The following is a 23,110-nucleotide window of genomic DNA, read 5'->3' on the forward strand; positions in this document are numbered from 1 at the left end:
AATCCAATATCCTGTTTTTGGTGTTTTTTCAGAGGGTCGGAACGAATTCATTTGTTTTTACCCTTCGGGAGCTCTGGCTCGTCCACTCTATCCCTAGCCAATCATTGTTGGTGAAAGCGATGACGTGTCCCTACGCCAGGTGGGGTTCGAATCCCGGTTGTGAATCATTTTTCCCTTAAATAGAAACAACTGTGTGTAGTCAAGACTTTCCAATAATCACTGAGTAAAGTGTGGCCATTTCATGGCGTAGAGGTTTGTTCACTTGACTGCTGTGTGGGCAGTTGGAGTTCAAATCCCAGTGTTGTTTGACTGATCACCACACTATGTAGTTCAGTATATTTTTTCATTAAAATAAAGACTTAGTTCATTATACACTGCTGTGTGATGACAATAACGGCTTTTGATTTGATATAAAGGCGTAGCATCCCATAAGACTAGGCTTTCATTTCAAACTATTATATTAAAAAAAAAAGTCGAGGGCGTTCCCTGAATTGACGTCACATTGGTGACCCGGAAGTGAAACGGACCGGAAAAGACAATGAAAAAAAGGGTTTTCGTTGACCTCTATGCTTTGTTTTGTTTGTAAACGTCTTTTCATGTTTTTAATCGCATGGTCTAAACTGCCTCATTTGGGTCGGCTCCAACCAAGACACGTTTGTTAAAGGACATGAACACAAGTCCACCAAGAAGTTTTTTTTTTTTACCTTGGCTGATTTTTGTGTACTCGACGCATGCCGAGAAGGTAAGAAACGCTCCCGTTTTCTACATTGTAAGCTTCCTATAAAGATATAGTTCCACTTGCAGTCATAATATCTCTCAATCGAATTGCCTTTAGTGTTTTGTAATCGTTTCAAAGATCGCACAAGGACAGGAAAGAAGACGGCTCAATGATGACTCTTCCAATTCGAAATTCCTTTATTTTATGACCATTTGTCATAAAACGAAAATCCTAATTGTGGAAAGTCACTCTCTCCAGTAATATTGGTGATATCTGACGACTTTATTTATTTATTTATTTTTGGTAATGACCATGTATAGTAAGGCTTTTTTGAATGAAAACGACCATGTATAGAAAGGCTTTTTAGAATAAAAACGACCATATATAGAAAGGCTTTTTTTTTTTTAAATAAAAAACAACCAGTAATAAGGATAAGGCTTTTTTCTTAAACGACCATCTATAGTAAGGCTTTTTTGAATAAAAACGACCTTGTATACTAAGGCTTTATTTCTTTAAAAAACGACATAGTATAGAAAGGCTTTTTTCTATTAAAAAAACGAAAGTATAGTAAGGCTTTTTTCATAAGAAAAACGACATAGTATAGTAAGGCTTTTTTCTTTTAAAACAACAACATAGTATAGTAAGGCTTTTTTTCTTTAAAAAAATGACATTGTATAGTAAGGCTTTTTTCTTTAAAAAATGACATAGTATAGTAAGGCATTTTTCTTTAAAAACGACATAGTATAGTAAGGCTTTTTTTCTTAAAAAAAACAACATAGTATAGTAAGGCTTTTTTCTTTAAAAAAACTACATAGTATAGTAAGGCTTTTTTTCTATAAAAAATGACATAGTATAGTGAGGCTTTTTTCTTTAAAAAACGACATGGTATAGAGAGGCTTTTTTCTTAAAAAAAACGACATAGTATAGTAAGGCTTTTTTTCTTTAAAAAAAATGACATAGTATAGTAAGGCTTTTTTTCCGTTAAAAAAACAACATAGTACAGTAAGGCTTTTTTCTTAAAAAAAACAACATAGTATAGTAAGGCTTTTTTAATAAAAAACGATAAAGTATAGTAAGGCTTTTTTCTTTAAAAAACGACATAGTATAGTAAGGCTTTTTTCGTTTAAAAACGACATAGTATAGTAAGGCTTTTTTTCTTTAAAAAATGACATAGTATAGTAAGGCCCTTTCTTAAAAAACGACATAGTATAGTAAGGCTTTTTTTCTTTAAAAAAACGACATAATACAGTAAGGCTTTTTTCTTAAAAAAAAACAACATAGTATAGTAAGGCTTTTTTTCTTAAAAAACGACATTGTATAGTAAGGCTTTTTTCTTAAAAAACGACATAGTATAGTAAGGCTTTTTTCTTTAAAAACGACATTGTATAGTGAAGCTTTTTTTTCTTAAAAACGACATAGTATAGCAAGGCTTTTTTTTAACGACATAGTATATATAGTAAGGCTTTTTTTCTTAAAAAACGACATAGTATAGTAAGGCTTTTTTTCTTTAAAAAACGACATAGTATAGTACGGCTTTTTTCTCTCTTAAAAACGACATAGTATAGTAAGGCTTTTTTCTTTTAAAAAAAACGACATAGTATAGTACGGCTTTTTTAATTAAAATACGACTTAGTATAGTAAGGCTTTTTTCTTTAAAAAAACAACATAGTATAGTACGGCTTTTTTAAAATTAAAAACGACATAGTATAGTAAGGCTTTTTTTCGTTAAAAAATGAAGGCATTATTTATAAACAAGGCTTTATTTATTAAAAAAATGACATAGTATAGTAAGGTTTTTTTCTTAAAAAAAATTGTTGTATAGTAAGGCTTTTTTCTTTAAAAAATGACCATGTATAGTAAGGCTTTTTTCTTGTGGTCTCTGACAGGATGGAGTAGGTTTGGGACCAGCTTGCGGATGAAGCGCCGCCCCGACCGGTCGCCTTCGTATTGGCTCGGTATGTGATGTCTCGCCTTGTTGCAGCGATCATAGTGCATGTGCATAGCCATAAAAACTTTTTAGAATGAAAAAAAATATTTCTTATAAATCAAAGTCACATAATAGAACTAGAGATACTTTGCTGTCAACTTTTATTTTTTCAGATTAGTGACAAAGGCAAAAATGGATGACTTGTGGGATGGACAGTCTTCCAACGAAAAGGTTTCCCAAACCGTGGAGAGCGAGGACACCTGAAGACAAAAAAGTAAGTTTTAAAGAGACATTCATGTTGCTGTGCAGAAAATATTTCTTTTCTTTCGTTTTTCTTAGACTCACCTGCGGATGGCGGTGACGTAGGATGTCGATTTCACCAGGTGGCTGACTTGGCCTCAATAGGAGAGCACAAACTTACCATACAAAAGGTAATCGGCTGGATTCCCCGCCTCCTCCAACTTGTCAATTTTCAGGTCAAATAAAAACCGAGTGGGCAGGACCATACTTTTTAGGGCGGTGGCTTATACACTTAGTCATTTGAGCCGAGCGCCCTCCTACCGAAAAGACTTGGCCGGTCCAAGTTTAGTGGGACGGTGGGAGGGCCCTTTACCACGCACGGTAGAGCATGCGCCCGCAGACGTACTCTTGGTCGCCACCTGCGACATAAGACAAATTACCTTTTACTAAAATAAACTTTAAAAATTAAATTTTACATTTAAACATTACATCAAAATTAGTTAAAAGAATTGGCTTAAAAAAACAATAGACAAGAAAACTTTTATTGGACAGGACCATGCTGAGTACGGAGGCGGCTTACACACTTAGCCAAAATCACTCCAGCACCCTCTCACCGAAAAGACTTGGCCGGTCGAACTTTAGTGGGTGTGTGGGTGGGCCCCTTGGCGCACACAGTAGAGTATGCGCCTACCACCGAGTGGAAGCTGGTTCGCGTCCCGCAGACGTACTCTTGGTGCCTCTCCCGCCTTCGGCGGGAGAGACACCTGCGACATAAGATAAATTACCTTTTACTAAAAAACCGAAAAAATAAATTTTACATTTAATCATTACATCCAGATTTGTTAAAATACTTAGCCTAAAAAATCAAAACACTTAGCCAAATTACGACCATGCTGAGTGAGGGAGGTGGCTTGCACACTTAGTCAAATGAGTCGAGTTCCCTCTTACCGAAAATACTTGGCCGGTCGAAGTTTAGTGGGTGTGTGGGTGGGCCCCTTGGCGCACACAGTAGAGTATGCGCCTACCACCGAGTGGAAGCTGGTTCGCGTCCCGCAGACGTACTCTTGGTGCCTCTCCCCGCCTTCGGCGGGGAGAGACACCTGCGACATAAGACAAATTACCTTTTGCTAAAATAAACTTTAAAAAATTAAATTTTACATTTAAACATTGCATCAAAATTAGTTAAAAGAATTGGCCTACAAAAACAAAAGACAAGAAAACTTTTATTGGACAGGACCATGCTGAGTAGGGAGGCGGTTTACACACTTAGCCAAAATCACTCCAGCGCCCTCTTACCGAAAATACTCAGCCGGTTGAAGTTTAGTGGGAAGTTGGGAGGGCCCTTTAGCACACACAGTAGAGCATGTGCCTACCGTCGAATGGAAGCTGGTTCGCTCCCCACCTGCGAAAAGACCCATTACCTTTTACTAAAAAAAACTTTCAAAATTAAATTTTACATTTAAACATTACATCAAAATTAGTTAAAAGAATTGGCCTAAAAAAACAAAAGACACTGGCTATTAGCTAGGATTTCAAATAAGCCACCCAAACTTTTATTGGTTGCCATTCCCACCACAACCGCCGGCTGTCCAAGAACCGCATGGTGGTGTTGTTCTGCCAGTCGCCCTCGTCCACATCCACGTCTGCCGAATGACGGGGACACAACTCAAACCCACGGCTGTCACAGGGTGAGGCAAGCAGGCCTTGACTTGTGGGTCGGCTGCACCCCGTTCTTCTCCTCCCGCTCCTCTTCCACGTTGTCCAATGCATCTTTCATGACACAAAGACAATTATTTCTCAACACTGCCTAAGATGACAACATTTTTGTCCTACAGCGCTAATATCTTTACGGTCGCGACACGGTTTTCAACCTGGCATGACGAAGGCGGTGGCGACGTACATCTGTCCCAACTGCTCCTGCGGCCAGTCAGCAAGCTCTTCCCTACTGGACGCCGTGAATGACATAGAGGTCACGTGACCAAAGTGATGATGTCGACGACGATGACAATCGGACTTGCATATCAGTGAGGATTTGCCCTCCGGCGGCGGCGGCGGCGTCCGCCTGCATCTGCGGGAGCAGTCCAAAAGCATGATCATGTCAGCCTCCGCTTACTGGGGCGCCGGAGACTCCTGGATGAAGGAGCAATCCGGGGTGCGCCGGCACGAGTCTGTCAACAAACAAGGCAAGGCGTTAGGTAACTTGTGGGGAACATTTCCTCCATGCTGTAGCTTACATTCAACAAATATCTTGGACGTACACGAGCCTTGTGAGGATGAGCCAGAAGCCAAGATTCATTCATTATGTATACAATAAAGTCAAATATGATTATTATTGCTCAAATGCCTCACAATGCATTTGTTTTGTATTTTTAAAGAAAATAGCCTTACTATACATGGTCATTTTTTATATAAATAAAAGCCTTACTATACATGGTCATTTTTTTTAAATAAATAAAAGCCTTACTATACATGGTCATTTTTTTAAAGAAAAAAAGCCTTACAATACATACATGGTCATTTTTTTTAAGAAAAACACTTTACTATACATAGACGTTTTTTTAAGAAATAAGCCTTACTATACTATTTTGTTTTTTAAGAAAAAAAACCTTACTATACTATGTTGTTTTTTTTGTGAAAAAAGCCTTACTATACTGTGTCGTTTTTTTAAAAGAAAAAAGCCTTACTATACTAGGTCCTATTTTGTTTTTTAGTTTTTTATGAAAAAAGCCTTACTATACTGTCATTTTTTTAAAGAAAAAAGCCTTTCTATACTATTGTCGTTTTTTTTAAAGAAATAAAGCCTTACTATACATGGTCGTTTTTAAAGAAAAAAAGCTTATTATACTATGTCGTTTTTATGAATAAAGCCTTGTTATACATTGTGTCATGTTTTTACGAAAAAAGCCTTACTATACTATGTCGTTTTTTAAAGAAAAAAGCCTTAGTATACCATGTCGTTTTTAAGGAAAAAAGCCTTAGTATACCATGTCGTTTTTAAGGAAAAAAGACTTACTATACAGTGTGCGTGGTTGTCCGTCTCCTTGTACCCTAAGATCGTCTGGCCACCGATTCAGGATGTCCCCCGCCTCTGGCCTGGAGACAGCTGGGATTGGCTCCAACATCCCCGCTACCCTAATGAGGATAAAGCAGTTCAGAAAATGAGATGAGGCTTACTATACATGGTCATTTTTTTAAAGAAAAAACCTTATTATACTATGTCGTTTTTTAAGAAAAAAAACCTTACTATACTATGTTGTTTTTGTGAAAAAAGCTTTACTATACTATGTCGTATTTCGTTTTTTATGGAAAAAAGCCTTACTATACTATGTCGTTTTGTTAAAAGAAATAAAGCCTTACTATACATGGTCGTTTTTAAAGAAAAAATGCTTACTACATATACTATGTCGTTTTTAAAGAAAAAAGCCTTACTATACTATGTCGTTTTTAAAGAAAAAAGCCTTACTATACTATGTCGTTTTTAAAGAAAAAAGCCTTACTATACTATGTCGTTTTTTTATGAATAAAGCCTCGTTATACATTGTGTCCTGTTTTTACGACAAGCCTTACTATACTATGTCGTTTTTTAAAGAAAAAAAGGCCTTACTATACAATGTTGTTTTTTAAGAAAAAAGGCCTTGCTTTTTTACCCGTGTTTACTATGTCGTTATTTTAGAAAAAAAGCCTTACTGTACTATGTCGTTTTTTAAAGAAAAAAAGGCCTTACTATACTATGTCGTTTTTTAAGAAAAAAGGGCTTTACTATACAATGTTGTTTTTTAAGAAAAAAAGGGCTTTACTATACTATGTTGTTTTTTTAAAGAAAAAAGCCTTACTATACTATGTCCTTTTTAAAAGAAAAAAACCTTACTATACTATGTCGTTTTTTATGAATAAAGCCTCGTTATACATTGTCATGTTTTTACGAAAAAAAGCCTTACTATACTATGTCGTTTTTACGAAGAAGAAAAAGCCTTACTATATTATGTTGTTTTTTAAGAAAAAAAGCCTTACTATACTATGTCGTATTTTTAAGAAAAAAAGCCTTACTATACTATGTCGTTTTTTTAAAGAAAAGCCTATGTCGTTTTTTAAGAAAAAAAGGCCTTACTATACTATGTCGTTTTTTAAGAAAAAAAGTACTACATTGTCTTTTTAAGAAAAAAAGCCTTACTATACTATGTCGTTTTAGGGAGAAAAAAAGCCTTACTATACTATGTCGTTTTAGGGAGAAAAAAAGCCTTACTATACTCTCGTTTTTGAGGAAAAAAAGGCCTTACTATATACTATGTCGTTTTTTGTTTAAAAAAGCCTTACTATACTATGTCGTATTTTTACGAAAAAAAGCCTTACTATACTATGTCGTTTTTTTAGGAAAAAAGCCTTACTATACTATGTCGTTTTTTAAAGAAATGAAGCCTTACTATACATGGTCACTTTTAAAAAAAAGTGTTCTTGGTTGTTCCGGTGAGCATCCAGGTTGAACTCCACTTTGGTGTCCCGGAGGTACTGAGCCAGGCCGGCCGGCGTGGTGCAGTCGGACCAGGTGGCCCCACGCCTGTTAGAACTCAAGCCGCTGTCCACCAGGAAGATGTCCGTCAACTTTTGGGCCACAACTGAAAAGCCACATAGGGAATCAGTTTAGTCTGCTTTCTAAACAAACATTTATAGCCTTAATTCCATCATGTACATACACTACAACAAGTGCAGGCCATACAATCTGTCAATCAATCACATTTGCATTTAACATCATTACGCAAAACGTTTAGCCCATTCGCACAGACAAATAAGTGTATTTTTACAAAAAAAAATCATAGGAGTAAGAACATTAGCTTAACTCACGCTCATTTAGCATCCACAATAAAGTACAGTTAGAAGCACTGCGTGGACTCCCTGCTAGCGTAGCGATTAAACACTCGCGGCTAGCGCTAGCCTCGTGCTAATCGCTCATTAGCGTGATATTTCCACAAAAAAGACAGTTGGAATCCCGTAACAATAACCACCGCGTTAAGAACACCGTTCGGTTCTTATGAATACTTGCAGAATACACCATTTAGCAAAATAACATTAGAATTTAAGCTTTAAGGTTTAACCTTAACCCTTGCTTGCTTAGCGGAGCTCAACATGGCGATCTTCAGCTCAAAATAAATGCACACTTGTTCACCATAATAAGTAAGCAACTCATAAGACATCAAAATAAACGCACACTTGTTCATTATAACAAGCAACTAACTCGGAAGACATTAAAATAAATGTTATAATCATTGTTTTACCTGACTGGCGAGCAATAGTTCTGAGATAGTGTGCCTAGTCCCACCACCTGAAGTCATATGAAGTTAATCAGCGTGTTGTTGTCTCCGTGCCCTGCGATTGGCTGGCTGGCAAGCCATAGTTGGCCGGAATAGGCGCCAGCATCCTTGCAACCCCTGCGAAGTAAAGCGCTACGGAAAATGATTGAATAAATCAATGATTTATTTTGAAAAATGGAATTACATTTGCACATTTTTTATTATTATTTTATTTATTTTATTTATGTTTTATTTGTTTATTGTTTTTTTATAATAAATCATTCATCAATGTAAGAATGATGGAAATTAACCTTCGACCTTGATCTTATATATCTACATGTATACGTATGTGTGTATACATTTGCACCATCAGATAGACCAGAGCTATTTTGTATAGCTACCAAAGAGATGTGTATTCTTCCAAATCAATAAAACTGAATACAGCAGTTTCAAAATAAACCATATATATATATATATATATATATATATATATATATATATATATATATATATATATATATATATATATATATATATATATATATATATATATAGTTTTGCTGAAAAAAATTACTAAGTCTTTATTTTAATGAAAAAAGGGGTACCCCATTTACCGAACTACAAAGTATAGTGATCAGTCAAACGAGAGCAGGATTCGAACCCCAGCCTCCCACATGGCAGCCAGGTGAGTGAACCTCTACACCACAAATTGGCCACACTTTACTATGTCATTATTGGAAGGTCTTGACTACAAATATATAGAAATAACTACAGAAAATGTTTCCCAAGCAGTATTCGTACCCCAGCCTCCCACATGGCAGTCAGGTGAACAAACCTCTATGCCATGAAGTGGCCACACTTTACATTGTCATTATTGGAAAGTCTTGACTACACATATATAGAAATAATTTAGGGAAAATGTTTCCCGACCAGGATTTGAACCCGAGCTGCCTAGATGGCAGTCAGGTGAATGAACCTCTATGCCACAAATTGGCCACACTTCACTGTGTCATTATTGGAAAATCTTGACTACAAGTATATCAAAACAACTAAGGGAAAATGTTTCCCAACTGGGATTCGAACCCCAGCCTCCCACATGGCAGGCAGGTGGGTGAACCTCTACGCCACAAATTGGCCACACTTTACTATGTCATTATTGGAAGGTCTTGACTACAAATATATAGAAATAACTAACAGAAAATGTTTCCCAACTGGTATTCGTACCCCAGCCTCCCACATGGCAGTCAGGTGAACAAACCTGTATGCCATGAAGTGGGCACACTTTATGTTGTCTTTATTGGAAAGTATTGACTACACATGGTTGTTTCTATTGAAGGGAAAAATGATTCCCAACTGGGATGCGAATCACACCTGCCCTCATGGCAGTCAGGGAAGGGAACCACTACACCATGAATGCATGCCCCCGCCTTGGTGTCGAAATCTTATTGGTTAAAGTAACAGTTTTATCCACGCATATTTTATACTGCAGGCCCTGCAGAACTGATTGTGAAGGACTCCAGGTAGATTTGTGACCCTGGCAAAAAATAATGGCTGAAATGTGATTAGTTAAATGCTTAAATATGAAAACACACATCTGGAAGCAGCACTTCTGACAGACAATTTGGAATTATTTAATTAAGTATTCATGGCAAAAATATAATTAACATCAGTCTGTGATTCAGATATTTTTTAGGCCTGCAGAGAAGGCCTTGCAGGCCCTGGCGGTCCACCACTGCAAAAAATACCAGTGAGATCACCAATTTCATGTAAATGAATTCAAAACAAGAACACATACTATGTTTTACAAACAGGGAACCACCATTTTTTTAATATTCAGAATTCAACACTTGAAACAAACGTGTTTTTCATTCAAAAAAATAACACAATACAAGCCATTTCAATGTTTTGAGAGTGTCATGGTACCAAAATACATGACACTCAACACCTAATTAAAGAAGACTTCGGTTCTTTTAAACCCCTTGTGTGGTTAAATACTCATTCCACTCCATTTTGGGGAACAGGAAATACATGCAGTCATCAAAATGAACTAAACAACAACAGCTCAAATTACTGCACCGCATGAAAAGACTCAGTGGACTAGTAACATGAATTATTTACTCACAGCAATGATTGAATTAAATCGCTATCTTTGTCAAGATACCCAACTTTTAAAAATAACTATTACCTAACAAATCAACACAAAGACAAAATTTTCAATAAAAAGTACCGGTAATTCATTCATAAAAGTAACCTATTACAGCGTATGGGTATTTTTAATGCCTCAGTCCATCAACAAAATTTCACTCTCTCTGAATATTTTTTTTCTCTATCTTTTTTTATTAAATTATTGGTTGTTATAGGTGCAAGAGAGCTTTTTTCCCTTTTGTTTTAAGTCATTGGTGGTATTAATGTCGTGATAGCTTCAAGAGAAATATCAGCAATTGAAAAAATCTGATGTTGCAAAGGGTACCATACCACTTGAGCCAAGGGGTCACAGTTGCAGAAACTAAAAGGTTTCTGGTCCACATTTTGATTTGAATAAACCGAGCCCGAAACTGTTTGATTGTTACGAAACCATCCAACTGGAACAAGAACGTTACATGGAATGGTTTGTTCATAGCTGTAAATACACTGAACATTAGGATAGGACTCTAACCGGGATTGTTTAAGACAAAGGAGGTTTGTGGTGAAGAGAATTCAAAGCTATTTGTTCTGATCATTGCTAAATTTAAGGGTGACCGGATTTCCTACAGGTGTGTAGCCATAGGTCTGAGTAGAAATCTTGGTTTTAAAGCTCTGTTGGCCTCCTCCTCCTCTCTGCACCTCAGAGCAATAAGAAGGTTTCACCTCCAGCTTTGCCTGACTCACTTGAATAGGGACACGTCTTTCCGACTGGGCACCACTCGGTCGTGCCGCGTTAGATGAGAAAAGACTGCCGGCTACTTGGCCTCTGAAGCGATTGAACAATCCACTCCTCTGTTTGGGGGGCGCAATAGGGCGTCCCACATTGAGAAGCACCGGTTGTCCCACGGTGGAGCCGCCGACTTCCCTCTGGAGCACAGAGATCTCACAGGGCTTCTCGGCAGAACTGTAACTGCTTGATGCATAAGATTCTCCTTCTTCTGGGATGTAATCTTCCAAGTCTTCCAGTGCTATAACACGATCTCCACACGTTAGTGTCTTTGCCTCCTGTCTTCCGCAAAGGTCTTCGTCATCATTGGGCTCAAGGACAACAATTTGTGGATCCTCCAGGTCTTCACAAGTCTCTCCAGCCGTGATCAGAACTGATGAGAGCTCGTGAGGAGCTCCTGAACTAGAGGCAACCTGCTCTTCCTCCCAGGAGAGTATCTGCCCACCGACACTGCCTGCCAGCTGCAACAGATTGTTGTTGGAATTGTTTGCATTCGGATTCTCCGGGGGCGATCTTTTGGGTCTGGAAGAAGTAGTGGAGCGGTCCAAGACGGCTGGCGACACTCCCCTCCTTCTAGACAGCCTGGGAGACTTATTGACTTTATACTCGATCACCTCCTCCACCTCAACCCAGTTGGGTTTGGTCTCCACGACACGGGAACTGGCACCTGCTGCATTCCCCGCTTCCGTGATATAGAAGGTGGGCACTGTGCTTTTCTTAGGGCCAGCCACCCTCTTGGTCCTTGTGGTGGTGGAGGTCTCGGAGGTGGTTACCTCTGAGCGGTGGGCTCCAGTGATGGACACCCCAGGGGACTTGTGCCTCCTCATTCGGGGGTTCTTGACCACCGTAGTGATTGTCTCTTCACTGTTAATAGAAGCAACACTATATTATCTAAGAGGTCTGTGAGGAATTTGCACTGGCTCAAATGTAATTTTCACACTGAGGATCAAAGCTGGTGAGAAAGGATGTTGGTTTTCAAGCAAGCGTGCAGTGAAATATGAGTGATAACGCCCCAAAATGGCATTACTGGTACCACTACTATTCATGTGTTTGAAAGTGAGAGCAGACCATCCTTTTGCAAGCCTTGTAGACGAGTTAGCATTCATGCTTTTTATACCGCAGATGTGTGTCACATTCAATGTGATTTTGCTTTATGAGGACAAACATGTAATGGTAACTATCCATGTCGCCAAATTGTAATATAAAAACTCTTGGGTTTCAGTAAACTTGTAAAGGTAAACTCTGTGTGTTCTTTTTCTTTGGCTTTTTGTGCATTGACATTTTATTTTGCTTTTATTTTTTAATTTTTATTTTATTATCGGAGGTTCAACAAGAGATATTAGGCAAAGATCACTCCTTTAGAGACAGACGCTAATGTGACCTTTAGCATATGTAATCCATTGACTGCCTTGACGGCAATAAAAGTCAAAATCATTAGGTAAATGTTCACTGCCAGCCTTCGCAGTTCAAATGGATTGGATGTCTATCGTCGTGATGGTTAATATTAGTTAATAAAATTGTATAATGGCGTTAGTTTGTTGAATCTTGAGTTAAATTTTTCATTATACACTTAAATGACCCATATTGATGTAGTATTTAGATGATAGCAAGACATACGTCATGCACGGATGGCACTCACATGATGACAGTTTTTTTCGGAATTTTTGTTTCCTGTTCCGTAACTGGACAGTAAGCAAAAAGAAAATATTGAATTAATGAAAAGCAGCAAAAATGTGGACTTTTGTTGAGTACTCATGCTAGCTTTACCTTCAAGAACAATGGCTTGTTCACCAGTGCCGACGACAGAAGGAGGAACTAACTCAGCAGCACATCTTGCACTACCCAGACGGTTGGACAACTGAGAAATTATCATTGAGAGACAGGATGTAGATAGACATTGATAACGTGGAGTAAAATAATTACAAAATATGTGGTATTTTTGTGGTCCCACCTCACACTCGTAGTGCCCCAGGTCTCGCTCAGTCGTGTTTTTGATCACCAAGACTAAAACTCCACTTCGGACTTCACTGTAGGTCTGGTACTTTTCTTGGTCGCTCAGCAGACGCCCGTCCTTGAACCATCTTCACCACAGGTACACAATGCCCATAAGTTTTTAATGTGATTTAAGAGAGAAAAACATGCTATTTGAAACTCAAAAGTATAACTAATAAAACAGGAAATCATTTCTTTATATGTCCAATTCCGGTTATTAAAAGTACATGAATTGAAGCGGTAGTTCAACTTTCCGTTTAAAAGAAGGCCCACAAGAAGGGATCACTCAAACTCATCTTTCAATGCCATTGATGGCACTACATGTATAGGCAATCCTGCGCTATCAATGTCAGGGACAGATGAGCATCCACTTTCAGTCCTCCCAGTTTAAATGAATTGGACCTCTATCCTTGTCAATGGCAGGAAGTTAGTGAAATACCAAGAAACAAAATTGTGATATTGGGGACCATAACCAGAGTGCATTTCTGCTTTTATATATTTTAATTGTATTTATCTTGTTTTCCTTACCATTTTATTCATGTTTAAAATGTGTTAGTTGGAAAAAATACCAATAATTTTCGCTTGCCCCAAATGTTTGTATCTAGCGCTAATATATTTTGCAATATGTCTGAAAATTGTTACCTGATTTTAGGACTTGGGGCACTCTGAATGACACAGGTGAACTGAGCATCCTCGCCTGTGACACTCGTCGCATTCCTCATTTTGTTGACAAACCGTGGAGGGACTGAAGACACAATGATTTGTCAAACTTACAAAATGGCAGGGTAAGTCTTTTTTATAAACATGTGTCACCTTGTACAGTGATCTTGCCCAACGTGGTTGCATTTCCAGCTGAGCTTGTGGCAAAGCACATGTACTGGCCCGAATCCTCCGCCGTCATGTTATCCAGGATGAGCGTACAGGAGCCGTCGGGGTCCTCAATAATGATGTGATGCGGGTCCGCCTCAACGATGCGTCCGTCTATGAGCAACAAATGCCCAGAAGTGGTCAACTTCTTACTATTTGATGTTGTGGACAAGAAGCATTTTCCTACCCTGGTACCAGGTGATGACAGGTTTGGGGACTCCTGTAGCTTTGCATGCCAGTTTTACAGTCTGCCCAAGCTCAGCAGTGCAGTCTGCCAGAATTTCTACAAAGTCTGGAGGACCTTTCAAAATCAGGAAAGAAAACATTATTTGTTGACTTGGTGACTGCTACACAAGTTGTGTGGGTTTTAAGCAATGAAACGGAAGGAAATCAGGATGAGTTTGACTCACTCCAGGCAGCCATGCTGTAACGCTGCTGAAGTTCTCGGAGATCTCTTAGCCAAGAGTTCTTGATGATCACGTTCCGGGCCTGGAAAGTATATTTCCTCACCGAATCTTCACGCTCATGCCAGATCTCAAAGGCGCGGTCGTCGCCCTCCACTGTCTCGTTCACGTCAATGTTGTTTAGCTACAAGACGGCGGGAAGAAAGTTGATGGCAATAAGATGGCAGGTCGTGGGTTAAATCTTGATTATTACCTTCATCATGTTTTTAAAGATGTATGTTTGCGTGTCAGTGTTGCTGTCTCTCTTGGGTTTGCAGATGATGCAGTAGTTCTTAAAAAGGAAAACGTGGCGATGGTGACCTCGTGAGGACGTCCTTATTCCAGGAGCTCCTTCCCAAATTTGGAAAGGTCCCTGGTGGAAAAATAGTGTTAATGCTTTGGTTACAATAGTCTAGGACATTCAGTCGTGTTATTTCATACCTGTCAACCTCTGCCGATAACTGCCCTTATAAATGATTATGATTCCCCTTACAAACCCCCCAAAAACCTTACAAACACCGTACGAGTCGTACGGTGTTTGTAAGGTTTTTGGGGGGTTTGTAAGGGGAATCATAATCATTTATAAGGGCAGTTATCGGCAGAGGTTGACAGGTATGTTATTTAGAAAGGTCAAACTCCACACTGCTTCTTCATCATTCACCTGTCTAAGAGGTTCTCCTAATACTTCAAGCGTGGCAGGGTAGTTCTCAATGAGTGAAACATGGTGGGTGTTTTCTGAGCGTTGAGGCAGCGCTGACACCATAGCATACGCTTCTTCCAGCAGGCAGCAGTTCTGTCCATTTCTTGCCTTGTTTCGGATAAGCTCCTGGTGATGTTTAAATTGTGTGTTGGAGATGATGCAAAACCTCAAAAATTTCAAGTGTCGGGCATTACTTTGATGAAGGCCTTGTACTTCTGAATCCTGTCCAAAGGTTGCTGGAGGTAAGCGTTGAGGCTGTGGATAGGTGGGTCATCTGGGTCGGCACTGGCTTTCTCCTTCTCTGTGTACTCCTTCAACACATTGGGAGTTAGAGGAGTTAATCCCAGTCACAATCAGTTTCATAGAAAATAGCAGGAATGTTCCCGGATTAATCTGACCAATGTTTTTTTTAATAAAAATTTAGAAAATCCAAATAATGTGCATCACCACTTACAAATCCTGTTTGCAATGCAATAAAATATTTTTTTTAGGAAAGTCATACTCTCACATGGTGTATTTGACAGTTTAATAGTTAAACTCATCCCACCAAATTACCCTTAGGTGTTTCAAGAGCAAGTTTTTCAGTAAATAGGGAATTGGATCTACAGGAAAAAATGTGAATATGTAAATTGTGAACCACTGATATACACAGTAGAATAGTTTTAAGCTACAATTTGGATTGCAACACAATTTGTATGTTCGCCCAATGATTATATGAGTTTTCACCCAGCAAGAGAAGAAATAATAGGAGACAAGTAGTGATACCTTGAAGAAGTGGTGCACCAATTTGTCACTGATGGTACTTTCAGCTTGAGCTTGACCTACGAGATACTCAAGGTACTTCTCAAATCCTTCTTTATTCTTCAGGAAGCACATGGCCACATCGTCATCTGTTTCACAATCATTGAGCTTTGGGAGAAAAGCCCTGCAATAGATGTACGGAGAGGTCACTACCACAACGTTATACTCAAAGACGACAGGGTGAACAGGAGGTTGCGAGTGCACCTGCTGTGGAAGTCCTTTAAATCGTCAATGTTCCTGAAGATGGTCTCCCTCTGGCCGCTGATGTCAACTGGTGCCTCAGGAGACTTTGAATGGCTCAGGTGATGACACGTGAAGAAGTCCATCTCTTTAACGAACTCTGCTTCACCGCTGATAATGTCCTGGATCAACTGGCTAGGATGGAAGAACCACAGTGTTGCTTAAGAGGCTCAACAGCATTTGTAATATGTTATTTGGTTTACTTACAATAACTTCTTCTTGTATTCTCCCGCAGACACCTCCTCTACGTTTGTTTCGGGAGGGTCACCCGAATCAGGAGATAGCTGGAGAAATAGGTTTACCATCAGTGTAAGAATTTAAACCATGCTGTAATGTAATAGAAAGTACACTATTCTTCATTTGGCAGGGAGAGAGAAGAAAAACATATAAGTCACATTTGAGTATAAATTACAGGCCCACCCAAACTATGAAAATGAGTGTGACTTATAGTCCGGAAGATATGGTAAGTAAAGTGACATGATGGTGTTGTAGCAGACCTTGAGTTTTTTGTCCAGGTAGGCAGGCGACACCCAGCCTTGGCGGGACGCTGTCATCTTGGTGGGTTTGGTCCGTATGAGCCATTTCAGTGGGTGGGCAGAGTCTAGCACCTCCACGTATTGCCCCTCCTTCAGAGAGATGGATTCTTTGCTCGCTACAATGGGGTCGTAGTTGGCCGTCGCCACGTAGATGTCAAACATCTGTGCACAAAATCACCATCACTTTTGACTTCTCATTAGAGTTGAGGCATCTTTCCCATGCAGTATCTCACCTCCCCCCTGGCATCCCCCTCATCGGACTCGGATGAAGAGTCGGCCATGAGGGATGCAGGGCGGGAGCGACCGTGATGAGGAGAAGCCGAAGGGGTCTTGGTCTCATCGTCACTGTCAGCACCTGGTACGCGCAACGATGCTGGGATAGCAAGGGGAGACGGAAGGGGTAGTCAGTTGTGTTGATGTAGAATAATGAATGTGTGAGTAGTTTAGTTAAGTTTCCAATCAAAGAGCTCAGTTGTCAACAAGCAAATAACTACTGGCATTCTCATGCTAATTTACATGCATAAACTGGCATTGTCCTTCACAGATTTCCTTTAAGCTTTTTGCATCGTGTACACTTTTGTGTTAGTCCTAGTAGCCTGTGAATCCAAACAACAGTTTTACATGCGGGGGAAACATGTTTGGGTGAGCATGTTTCAACCTAAAATTGTTTAAAAGCCTATTTTAAGATGACAGAGTAATTTATCAAATGAACAGAGAAAATCTATCCTTGCTTCATAAAAACAGTTCTTTCCCCTAGTCTATGATGTAATCTCAATTGTAATTCACCTTCATTCATCTTTATATACAGTATATAATAGATGCATTGGTAATACATACTGGTAGTTTTGGGCCAAGATTTCATCCACTGGAGCACTTCCTGATTCTGTATGCTGTCTGAATAACAAATTAATGATTGGATGAAAATTTGCTAAATTCTACTTGTAAAAAGATTACATATTAAAAGGTGAAAAAAGTGATGCTAGGTTGATGCAAGGGAACCAAAGATTATAAAAATCACACAAGCAATTCATGCAGAAACCAAACATGTTTTTACAGTTACATGAGTAGACTAAAGCATGAGTATTTAAAGCATAAAACAAGCTTATGAATACACATGCAAGAAATGAGAATACTTTTAGCGCGGATGAAAACAAAATGAGAATGATTTGGAAAATAATAAAATGTGACATCATTTGACTCTGTATTTGACATCCGGCTATTGCACATCTTCTGACTGCATACAGAAGATGGCCCCAAACACACCTTGTGTAATCTTGGCTGAAACCATCTCAGTGATCTGGGAGGTGAGTTTCATAAGGAATTCCTCTGATCCGACTTCACCAAGGTACGGCATTTTACTCTCTTTAAACAAAATGCAAAAACCATAAGGTTGGATTTCTTGACAATACAGTAGAGTCACTGTCTGCCGTTTCTACAATTGTATATATACAAGTAACTTTAAATGTACATTAAAATACACAATCAAAAATAATAGATGTGGGCATTAAGTCTAAATGAGGATCTTAGACCTTGTGTGCAGTTAATCAAGCCTAAAATACAGAATATTTACATTTTAAGTGATACTATCGTAGCAGACATAATTATTGAAATAGGGTGTATTGAAATCATGCTTACTTACCCTTTGACCTTTTTGGTTCATTCTCTGGTGGACTGACAGTAATCCCAAGAACTCTGATGAATAATAAGTATGTTACTTTTTTAATTTCAAAAATTTTAAGCAAAAAAAAAACATCAACTTGAAAACATACTCAGAAGCTTTGGTATCTTTCTTTACTGGTGGAGCTGAGGAAGACAACAAGAACACACAAGTATATTTGAAATTCAATCTAAATAAATCAATGTATTGTGGAAAAACATTTGAACTCAAGAGCCACATATGATAATGTAAATGCCCAATGAGATGGACTAAGACCTAGACAGTGGTGTTGTATATAGAAAAAAATCTCTCTTACTGTCATCCACCTCGAGGTGGGCAGTACATATGGACTGTCCTGCCTTGTTGGTGGCAATGCAAGTATAGGCACCAGAATACTCTGTTCCCACATCCATTAAGATGAGGCTATGCTGACGGCCTGAGCTTGCTATTTTGTACCCTTTGGTGTCAGGCTTGATCCACAGCACATCCTCCATTGACTCCTCCTTTAGCCATGAGACCATGGGGGTGGGAGATCCTAAAGCAGTACAAACAGTGTTTTAAAGCTCTGTTAAAATATCCTATGGGGGTGGGAGATCCTAAAGCAGTACAAACAGTGTTTTAAAGCTCTGTTAAAATATCCTATTATTAAGCATGTTCTGTACAAACCTTCTACTTTGACTGATAGTGTAATGCTGGTTCCTTGTTTTACTTTTCGGTTGCTGAATTTTTCCAAGAAACGCGGTGGCACCAATGACTCATGGGAGTCTGCAAAAGACGGTTTATTGTAAAAATATTTAAACTTTTTATCTTTATATATATATATATAGATATATATATATATATATGAATTTACCTTTGAGATCTCGAGGTATGATCTCTCCTGGATCTGAAACAGAACACAGTATTTTAATAACCATAAGCATTCTAACATCCTTTTGTATTTCCATTCTCCCAACACGTACTTAAAACAATGAGTCGTGCGGAAGAGTAAGCGGAACCAGCCACATTACTGATGTAGGCTGAGTATTCCGCCATGTCCTCTTTCTTCACCTCCAGTATCTCCAGATTGTGTACATCCTGCCGCGCTGAAAGTAGAACCCTTTCGGAGGCGCGCAAAGGGTGGCCATCTTTGAACCAGTACACTCTTGGTTTGGGGAAACCTGTAAACAAGACACATTAACACACATTGGCAAATAAATTGCCAACTGTAGCTGTTTATACCTTTTACTTTGAGATACATTTTCGCCATTGGTGAACCAGGACAGGCGTGAACATCATGGAGTTCCTCCACAATTTGGGGCAACTGATCATCTTCTGTCACTGACTCAAAGGTCTCAGTCTCCCTGGTTAGGGAATGACAAATTCAGTTGCCGATCAAAGTGTTGATGGTATTCGAAGATTTAACGATGATACAGGTAATTTACCTAGACAAGTAGCCCTTGGCACTGATATAAGATGATGTTTCAGTAGCATCAGCAGCAGTGTCATAATCAGAGCTGCAAGACACTGATGGAGAAGGGTATTAGGTAATGGTGTGTGAGTGTCTGTCATCCTGTCACTGTTCTTAAACTCACCATCTACCCTGAGTTCAGCCTTTGTGGCTGCAATGCCGCTGTTATTTTCTGCCGTGCAACGGTAAACACCCATGTCAGTGGGCAGCACAGCAGTAATTATGAGCTGATGGCAGCCCTCTTGGTCCTCATTGATCATGTAGTGGTCGTTCTCCTCCAGCACTTTGCCATCTTTGTACCAGCGGACAGTGGGCGAAGGCTTGCCGATCACCACGCAGTCAAAGCTGACCGGATAGCCGTCGGGTACATCCTGATTTTGTAATTCCGTCAAGAAGACAGGAGCAGCTGGAGGAGGAAGAAAACAACAGTCAAAAAACTAAAAGAAAATCAAACATGACATTATTGTTTGATTAGTGTTTAAAAAAAATCAAAATGTAGACCCTCATACGAGATATTCACATTCTTACCAGGATCTCCAGAAAGGAATGCAGGAGGTTGTTTTTCTTGAGTGGGTGTTTCCGTGCCATCTTGAGTATACCCCATCTTTCGTATCCGCAACTCCACTTTGAGATGTCCAGCCTCCGAGATTGTTGTTTCCACAGGGACTCCATGAATTGTAAACATCTCCTGAAACCTTCTCGATGCCACCTCTGCCTCTGACCATGTGTCAAAGCGGATGTAAATATACGTGTCGTCCTCGCGGTAAGAATGAGGATCTGGTGGGGGCAGGTCTCCTTCATCTGCACTGATAAAAGGTTCTTCCTCCACGTCCGGTGGGAGGCGAGTACGCAGCAACCGGCGGAGGCGTCTGCTGGCTTGTCTTAGTGACTCGTCCATCTCGCTACCTGACGAACTGTCTGGCTCACTGTCAGCACTGTAGCCAACTGTCAGTGGGCGCCGTCCGGATTCTCTCGCCATCCCCACGGTGACCTTAGCACTGTGAGAGATGACTCCAAACTTATTGGTGACCTCGCATGTGTAGACGCCTGTGTCCTTGGTGGTAATGGCTGTGATGACTAGTGAACATGTTCCATCATTGTAGATGTCAATGTGATGATGATTGCTGTCGGACAGCAGCTCCCCGTCCTTCAGCCAACGCACATTGTCAGGCTTTCCTTCTGCCACGCACTCCAGATGTACGGTGCCATTAGGCTCTTTAGTCTGGTCTTTGAAAACCTCCTTGAAGACAGGCCGCATGTCCTTGCGCACTTTGTAACCCTTGAAGGCAGCTTGGATCTTGACGGCTGCTTCTCTGAGTTCAGGCTCATCTTCTTTGCTTATCTCTGGAATCTCTGTCTCATGTGTCAACACTTGTATTGTTTCAGTCCTCTGAACTGTAGTTGATTTTTGGTCAGACATTTGGAAGTGTTTAAAGAAGCGCTCAGTGGCTAGTGTCCCATCATCAGAAGACACAACTGTGGCTGATGATTGAACTTGGGTGTTCTTAAGGTAGGACACAATTGAAGAATCGCCAGTACTACAGAAGCGCTCAGTTGCTAGTGTCCCATCATCAGAAGACACAACTGTGGCTGAGGATTGAGCTTGGGTGTTCTTAAGGTAGGACACAAGTGAAGAATCGCCAGTACTCGTCGTATCTGAGCTGGTGTACAATTTAGATACAGACTGTTTCTTGGCCTGCTCCATCTCCGCGCACTTCAACTCCACATTCTCTGAAGCACTGCTCTCCTGCTGTTCTGTTTTCTTTTGTTTACCTTTACTATCATTCTCTGGGTGTTCCGTAATGGAGTCTAGGGTGGGCTCACGACTCATGCGTCTTTTCTTAGCGGAGGCCTCCCACAATTCATGGAGATCTCCTTCTTCAGCAGCCTCGGGAGGAAGACTGGGCTGTCCTAGTTGCTCTGACTCAACTTCTTTCACCTCAGGTTCTAGAAACACACAGATTTTTAATTACTTGGAAACTTTAAACAAACTTTGTGGTGATTTGCAAAGTAGGAGGATGGATTTGGTGTTAGAGGGCATCCCAAATGTGTCCACCTCTTAAGTAAATATAATTAGGCTCTAATAATGCTAAACTCCGTGTCCACTCACCAAGCAGCACAGTCTGAGGAAGCTCAACAGATTCCCCTGTGCCAGCTCTATTGATGGCTGCCACTCGAAATCTGTAGCTGGTGCCTTGAGTGAGATTTTCCACCAGAAACTCAGTGTTGCACACGGGAGTAGAATGGGACGGGACCCAGAGTGTGCTTTCTGCAAGTCTTAACTCAACCTTGTAGCCCAAAATGGGACTTCCTCCATCATGTAGGGGAGTGAACCAGGAAAGAGTGACAGTCTGTTTCGTCTGGCTGAGGACCTCTGGGTCCTCAGGAGGGTCTGGTACAGCTGTAATGAAGAAAGCAGCAAGAGTTATGGTGATAATGTAGATTCTTACAATTAGAAGACTGCACAGAAAGAAACATCTGCCATTGGCAACATATATTATGAGAAAGGCCTTCATCAGTACTAGTCGAGTTGGAGCTATTTTTTTTCAGTAAAAAAAATTAAACCATTAAATTTCCTTACAGCCATTCGAAGACGGGATTGACTTCATCTTTTGGTTTAAACACTCAGCTAACCATAGGAATTAAAAAAAAGAACACAAAACAACTCAAAGACTTACTAATAATGGAAAGCTTGGCCAAAGAAAGAGCATCTCGAGCTGCGAATGTGATTTCCTGCTGAGGCATCAATGGGGCTTGCCTCAGGATAAGGCGATAGCGACAACCGTCATTCCTGGTAATCCACAGGTCGCCAATCTTGAGCTCGGTGCCATTGGCGTACCAAACCACTTCTGCCAAAGGCACAGGCTCGGTCAATTCCACGCAAAACTCCACCCTCTCGCCGACTGCAGCCACCACATCCTCCAGGTGCTTTGCTATGCCCAGCTGCCAGCCTTTAACAGACAGCTGGGCAGATGTGGATGCTGTGCCTGCTGTGAAGGTGACCGTGCAACTGTCACTAATGCGGAGCTCTTTGAGGAGGAGCAGGTGCCGACGACCGCTCTCAAAAGTCACAATCTCCGCATTGGGTGATTCTTTTACTGGTTCGTCATCGAGAAGCCACTGACAGTTTTTGTTCTCCGGGCGAGACAAGGCACACTCGAACAAAGCTTCTCCTCCATCAAAGGTTTCCACATTCTCCAATCCTTGGACTATGTTGATGGGTTTGGCTATTGGAGAGAGAGAAATATAGTGAATGTGGTTCTTTGGACGTTGTGATAAAAAGCGGCAGATTAGTAGATAGCCCTCCAGAATTCACAAATAGTTGACTCCCTGAAGTGGTGCT

The 23,110-nt window shown here is 40.0% G+C and overlaps 2 protein-coding genes and 2 long non-coding RNA genes across 7 annotated transcripts in view; 1 reads left to right on the forward strand and 3 right to left on the reverse strand.

Moving 5' to 3' along the window:
* The first annotated feature begins 264 nt into the window (after positions 1 to 264).
* Positions 265 to 5,226, forward strand: LOC144085669 (uncharacterized). Of its 2 annotated transcripts, XR_013304204.1 has the most exons (5): positions 265 to 742; positions 2,605 to 2,673; positions 2,819 to 2,919; positions 2,985 to 3,076; positions 4,721 to 5,226. It is a non-coding gene; the product is annotated as an uncharacterized LOC144085669 (long non-coding RNA). The 2 variants fall into 2 exon arrangements; XR_013304203.1 differs by lacking the exon at positions 4,721 to 5,226 and having other exon boundaries at positions 273 to 742; positions 2,985 to 3,152.
* On the reverse strand, positions 2,805 to 3,288 carry LOC144085670 (uncharacterized). Its single transcript, XR_013304205.1, has 3 exons — positions 3,207 to 3,288; positions 2,991 to 3,106; positions 2,805 to 2,905 (listed from the first exon to the last, which is right to left on the reverse strand). It is a non-coding gene; the product is annotated as an uncharacterized LOC144085670 (long non-coding RNA).
* LOC144085667 (uncharacterized) lies at positions 4,502 to 8,270 on the reverse strand. Of its 3 annotated transcripts, none has more exons than XR_013304202.1 (6): positions 8,156 to 8,270; positions 7,307 to 7,498; positions 5,899 to 6,017; positions 4,904 to 5,053; positions 4,757 to 4,830; positions 4,502 to 4,655 (listed from the first exon to the last, which is right to left on the reverse strand). XR_013304202.1 is itself a non-coding variant. In XM_077615177.1 (4 exons), exons 1-4 carry the CDS (start codon positions 7,735 to 7,737, stop codon positions 4,995 to 4,997), a joined length of 378 nt encoding a protein of 125 aa, XP_077471303.1. In that variant the 5' UTR covers positions 7,738 to 7,847; the 3' UTR covers positions 4,698 to 4,994. The 3 variants fall into 3 exon arrangements, 1 of the variants encoding a protein (XP_077471303.1); XR_013304201.1 differs by lacking the exon at positions 8,156 to 8,270 and adding an exon at positions 7,725 to 7,847 and having other exon boundaries at positions 7,312 to 7,498; XM_077615177.1 differs by lacking the exons at positions 4,502 to 4,655; positions 8,156 to 8,270 and adding an exon at positions 7,725 to 7,847 and having other exon boundaries at positions 4,698 to 5,053; positions 7,312 to 7,498.
* Positions 8,271 to 10,765: 2,495 nt separating this feature from the next.
* The window catches only part of obscnb (obscurin, cytoskeletal calmodulin and titin-interacting RhoGEF b), a 48,030-nt gene continuing 35,685 nt past the window's right edge, over positions 10,766 to 23,110 (reverse strand). Inside the window, exons 49-78 of the mRNA XM_077615162.1 lie at positions 22,446 to 22,994; positions 21,878 to 22,168; positions 20,296 to 21,714; positions 19,892 to 20,173; positions 19,742 to 19,823; positions 19,539 to 19,660; positions 19,280 to 19,477; positions 19,171 to 19,203; positions 18,984 to 19,082; positions 18,634 to 18,852; positions 18,430 to 18,463; positions 18,300 to 18,352; positions 17,924 to 18,022; positions 17,498 to 17,554; positions 16,894 to 17,033; positions 16,622 to 16,822; positions 16,332 to 16,408; positions 16,089 to 16,259; positions 15,849 to 16,008; positions 15,278 to 15,394; positions 15,045 to 15,209; positions 14,598 to 14,756; positions 14,351 to 14,528; positions 14,128 to 14,241; positions 13,887 to 14,054; positions 13,716 to 13,818; positions 13,033 to 13,162; positions 12,849 to 12,939; positions 12,721 to 12,763; positions 10,766 to 11,945 (exon numbers count right to left, since the gene is read on the reverse strand). Of these exons, the coding sequence (XP_077471288.1) occupies positions 10,874 to 11,945; positions 12,721 to 12,763; positions 12,849 to 12,939; positions 13,033 to 13,162; positions 13,716 to 13,818; positions 13,887 to 14,054; positions 14,128 to 14,241; positions 14,351 to 14,528; positions 14,598 to 14,756; positions 15,045 to 15,209; positions 15,278 to 15,394; positions 15,849 to 16,008; positions 16,089 to 16,259; positions 16,332 to 16,408; positions 16,622 to 16,822; positions 16,894 to 17,033; positions 17,498 to 17,554; positions 17,924 to 18,022; positions 18,300 to 18,352; positions 18,430 to 18,463; positions 18,634 to 18,852; positions 18,984 to 19,082; positions 19,171 to 19,203; positions 19,280 to 19,477; positions 19,539 to 19,660; positions 19,742 to 19,823; positions 19,892 to 20,173; positions 20,296 to 21,714; positions 21,878 to 22,168; positions 22,446 to 22,994 (6,626 nt within the window). The 3' untranslated portion in view covers positions 10,766 to 10,873. The remainder of the gene's footprint in view (positions 11,946 to 12,720; positions 12,764 to 12,848; positions 12,940 to 13,032; positions 13,163 to 13,715; positions 13,819 to 13,886; positions 14,055 to 14,127; positions 14,242 to 14,350; positions 14,529 to 14,597; positions 14,757 to 15,044; positions 15,210 to 15,277; positions 15,395 to 15,848; positions 16,009 to 16,088; positions 16,260 to 16,331; positions 16,409 to 16,621; positions 16,823 to 16,893; positions 17,034 to 17,497; positions 17,555 to 17,923; positions 18,023 to 18,299; positions 18,353 to 18,429; positions 18,464 to 18,633; positions 18,853 to 18,983; positions 19,083 to 19,170; positions 19,204 to 19,279; positions 19,478 to 19,538; positions 19,661 to 19,741; positions 19,824 to 19,891; positions 20,174 to 20,295; positions 21,715 to 21,877; positions 22,169 to 22,445; positions 22,995 to 23,110) is intronic.

Source organism: Stigmatopora argus, chromosome 12 (genome assembly GCF_051989625.1).
Source record: "Stigmatopora argus isolate UIUO_Sarg chromosome 12, RoL_Sarg_1.0, whole genome shotgun sequence".
Classification (NCBI taxonomy): Eukaryota; Metazoa; Chordata; class Actinopteri; order Syngnathiformes; family Syngnathidae; genus Stigmatopora; species Stigmatopora argus.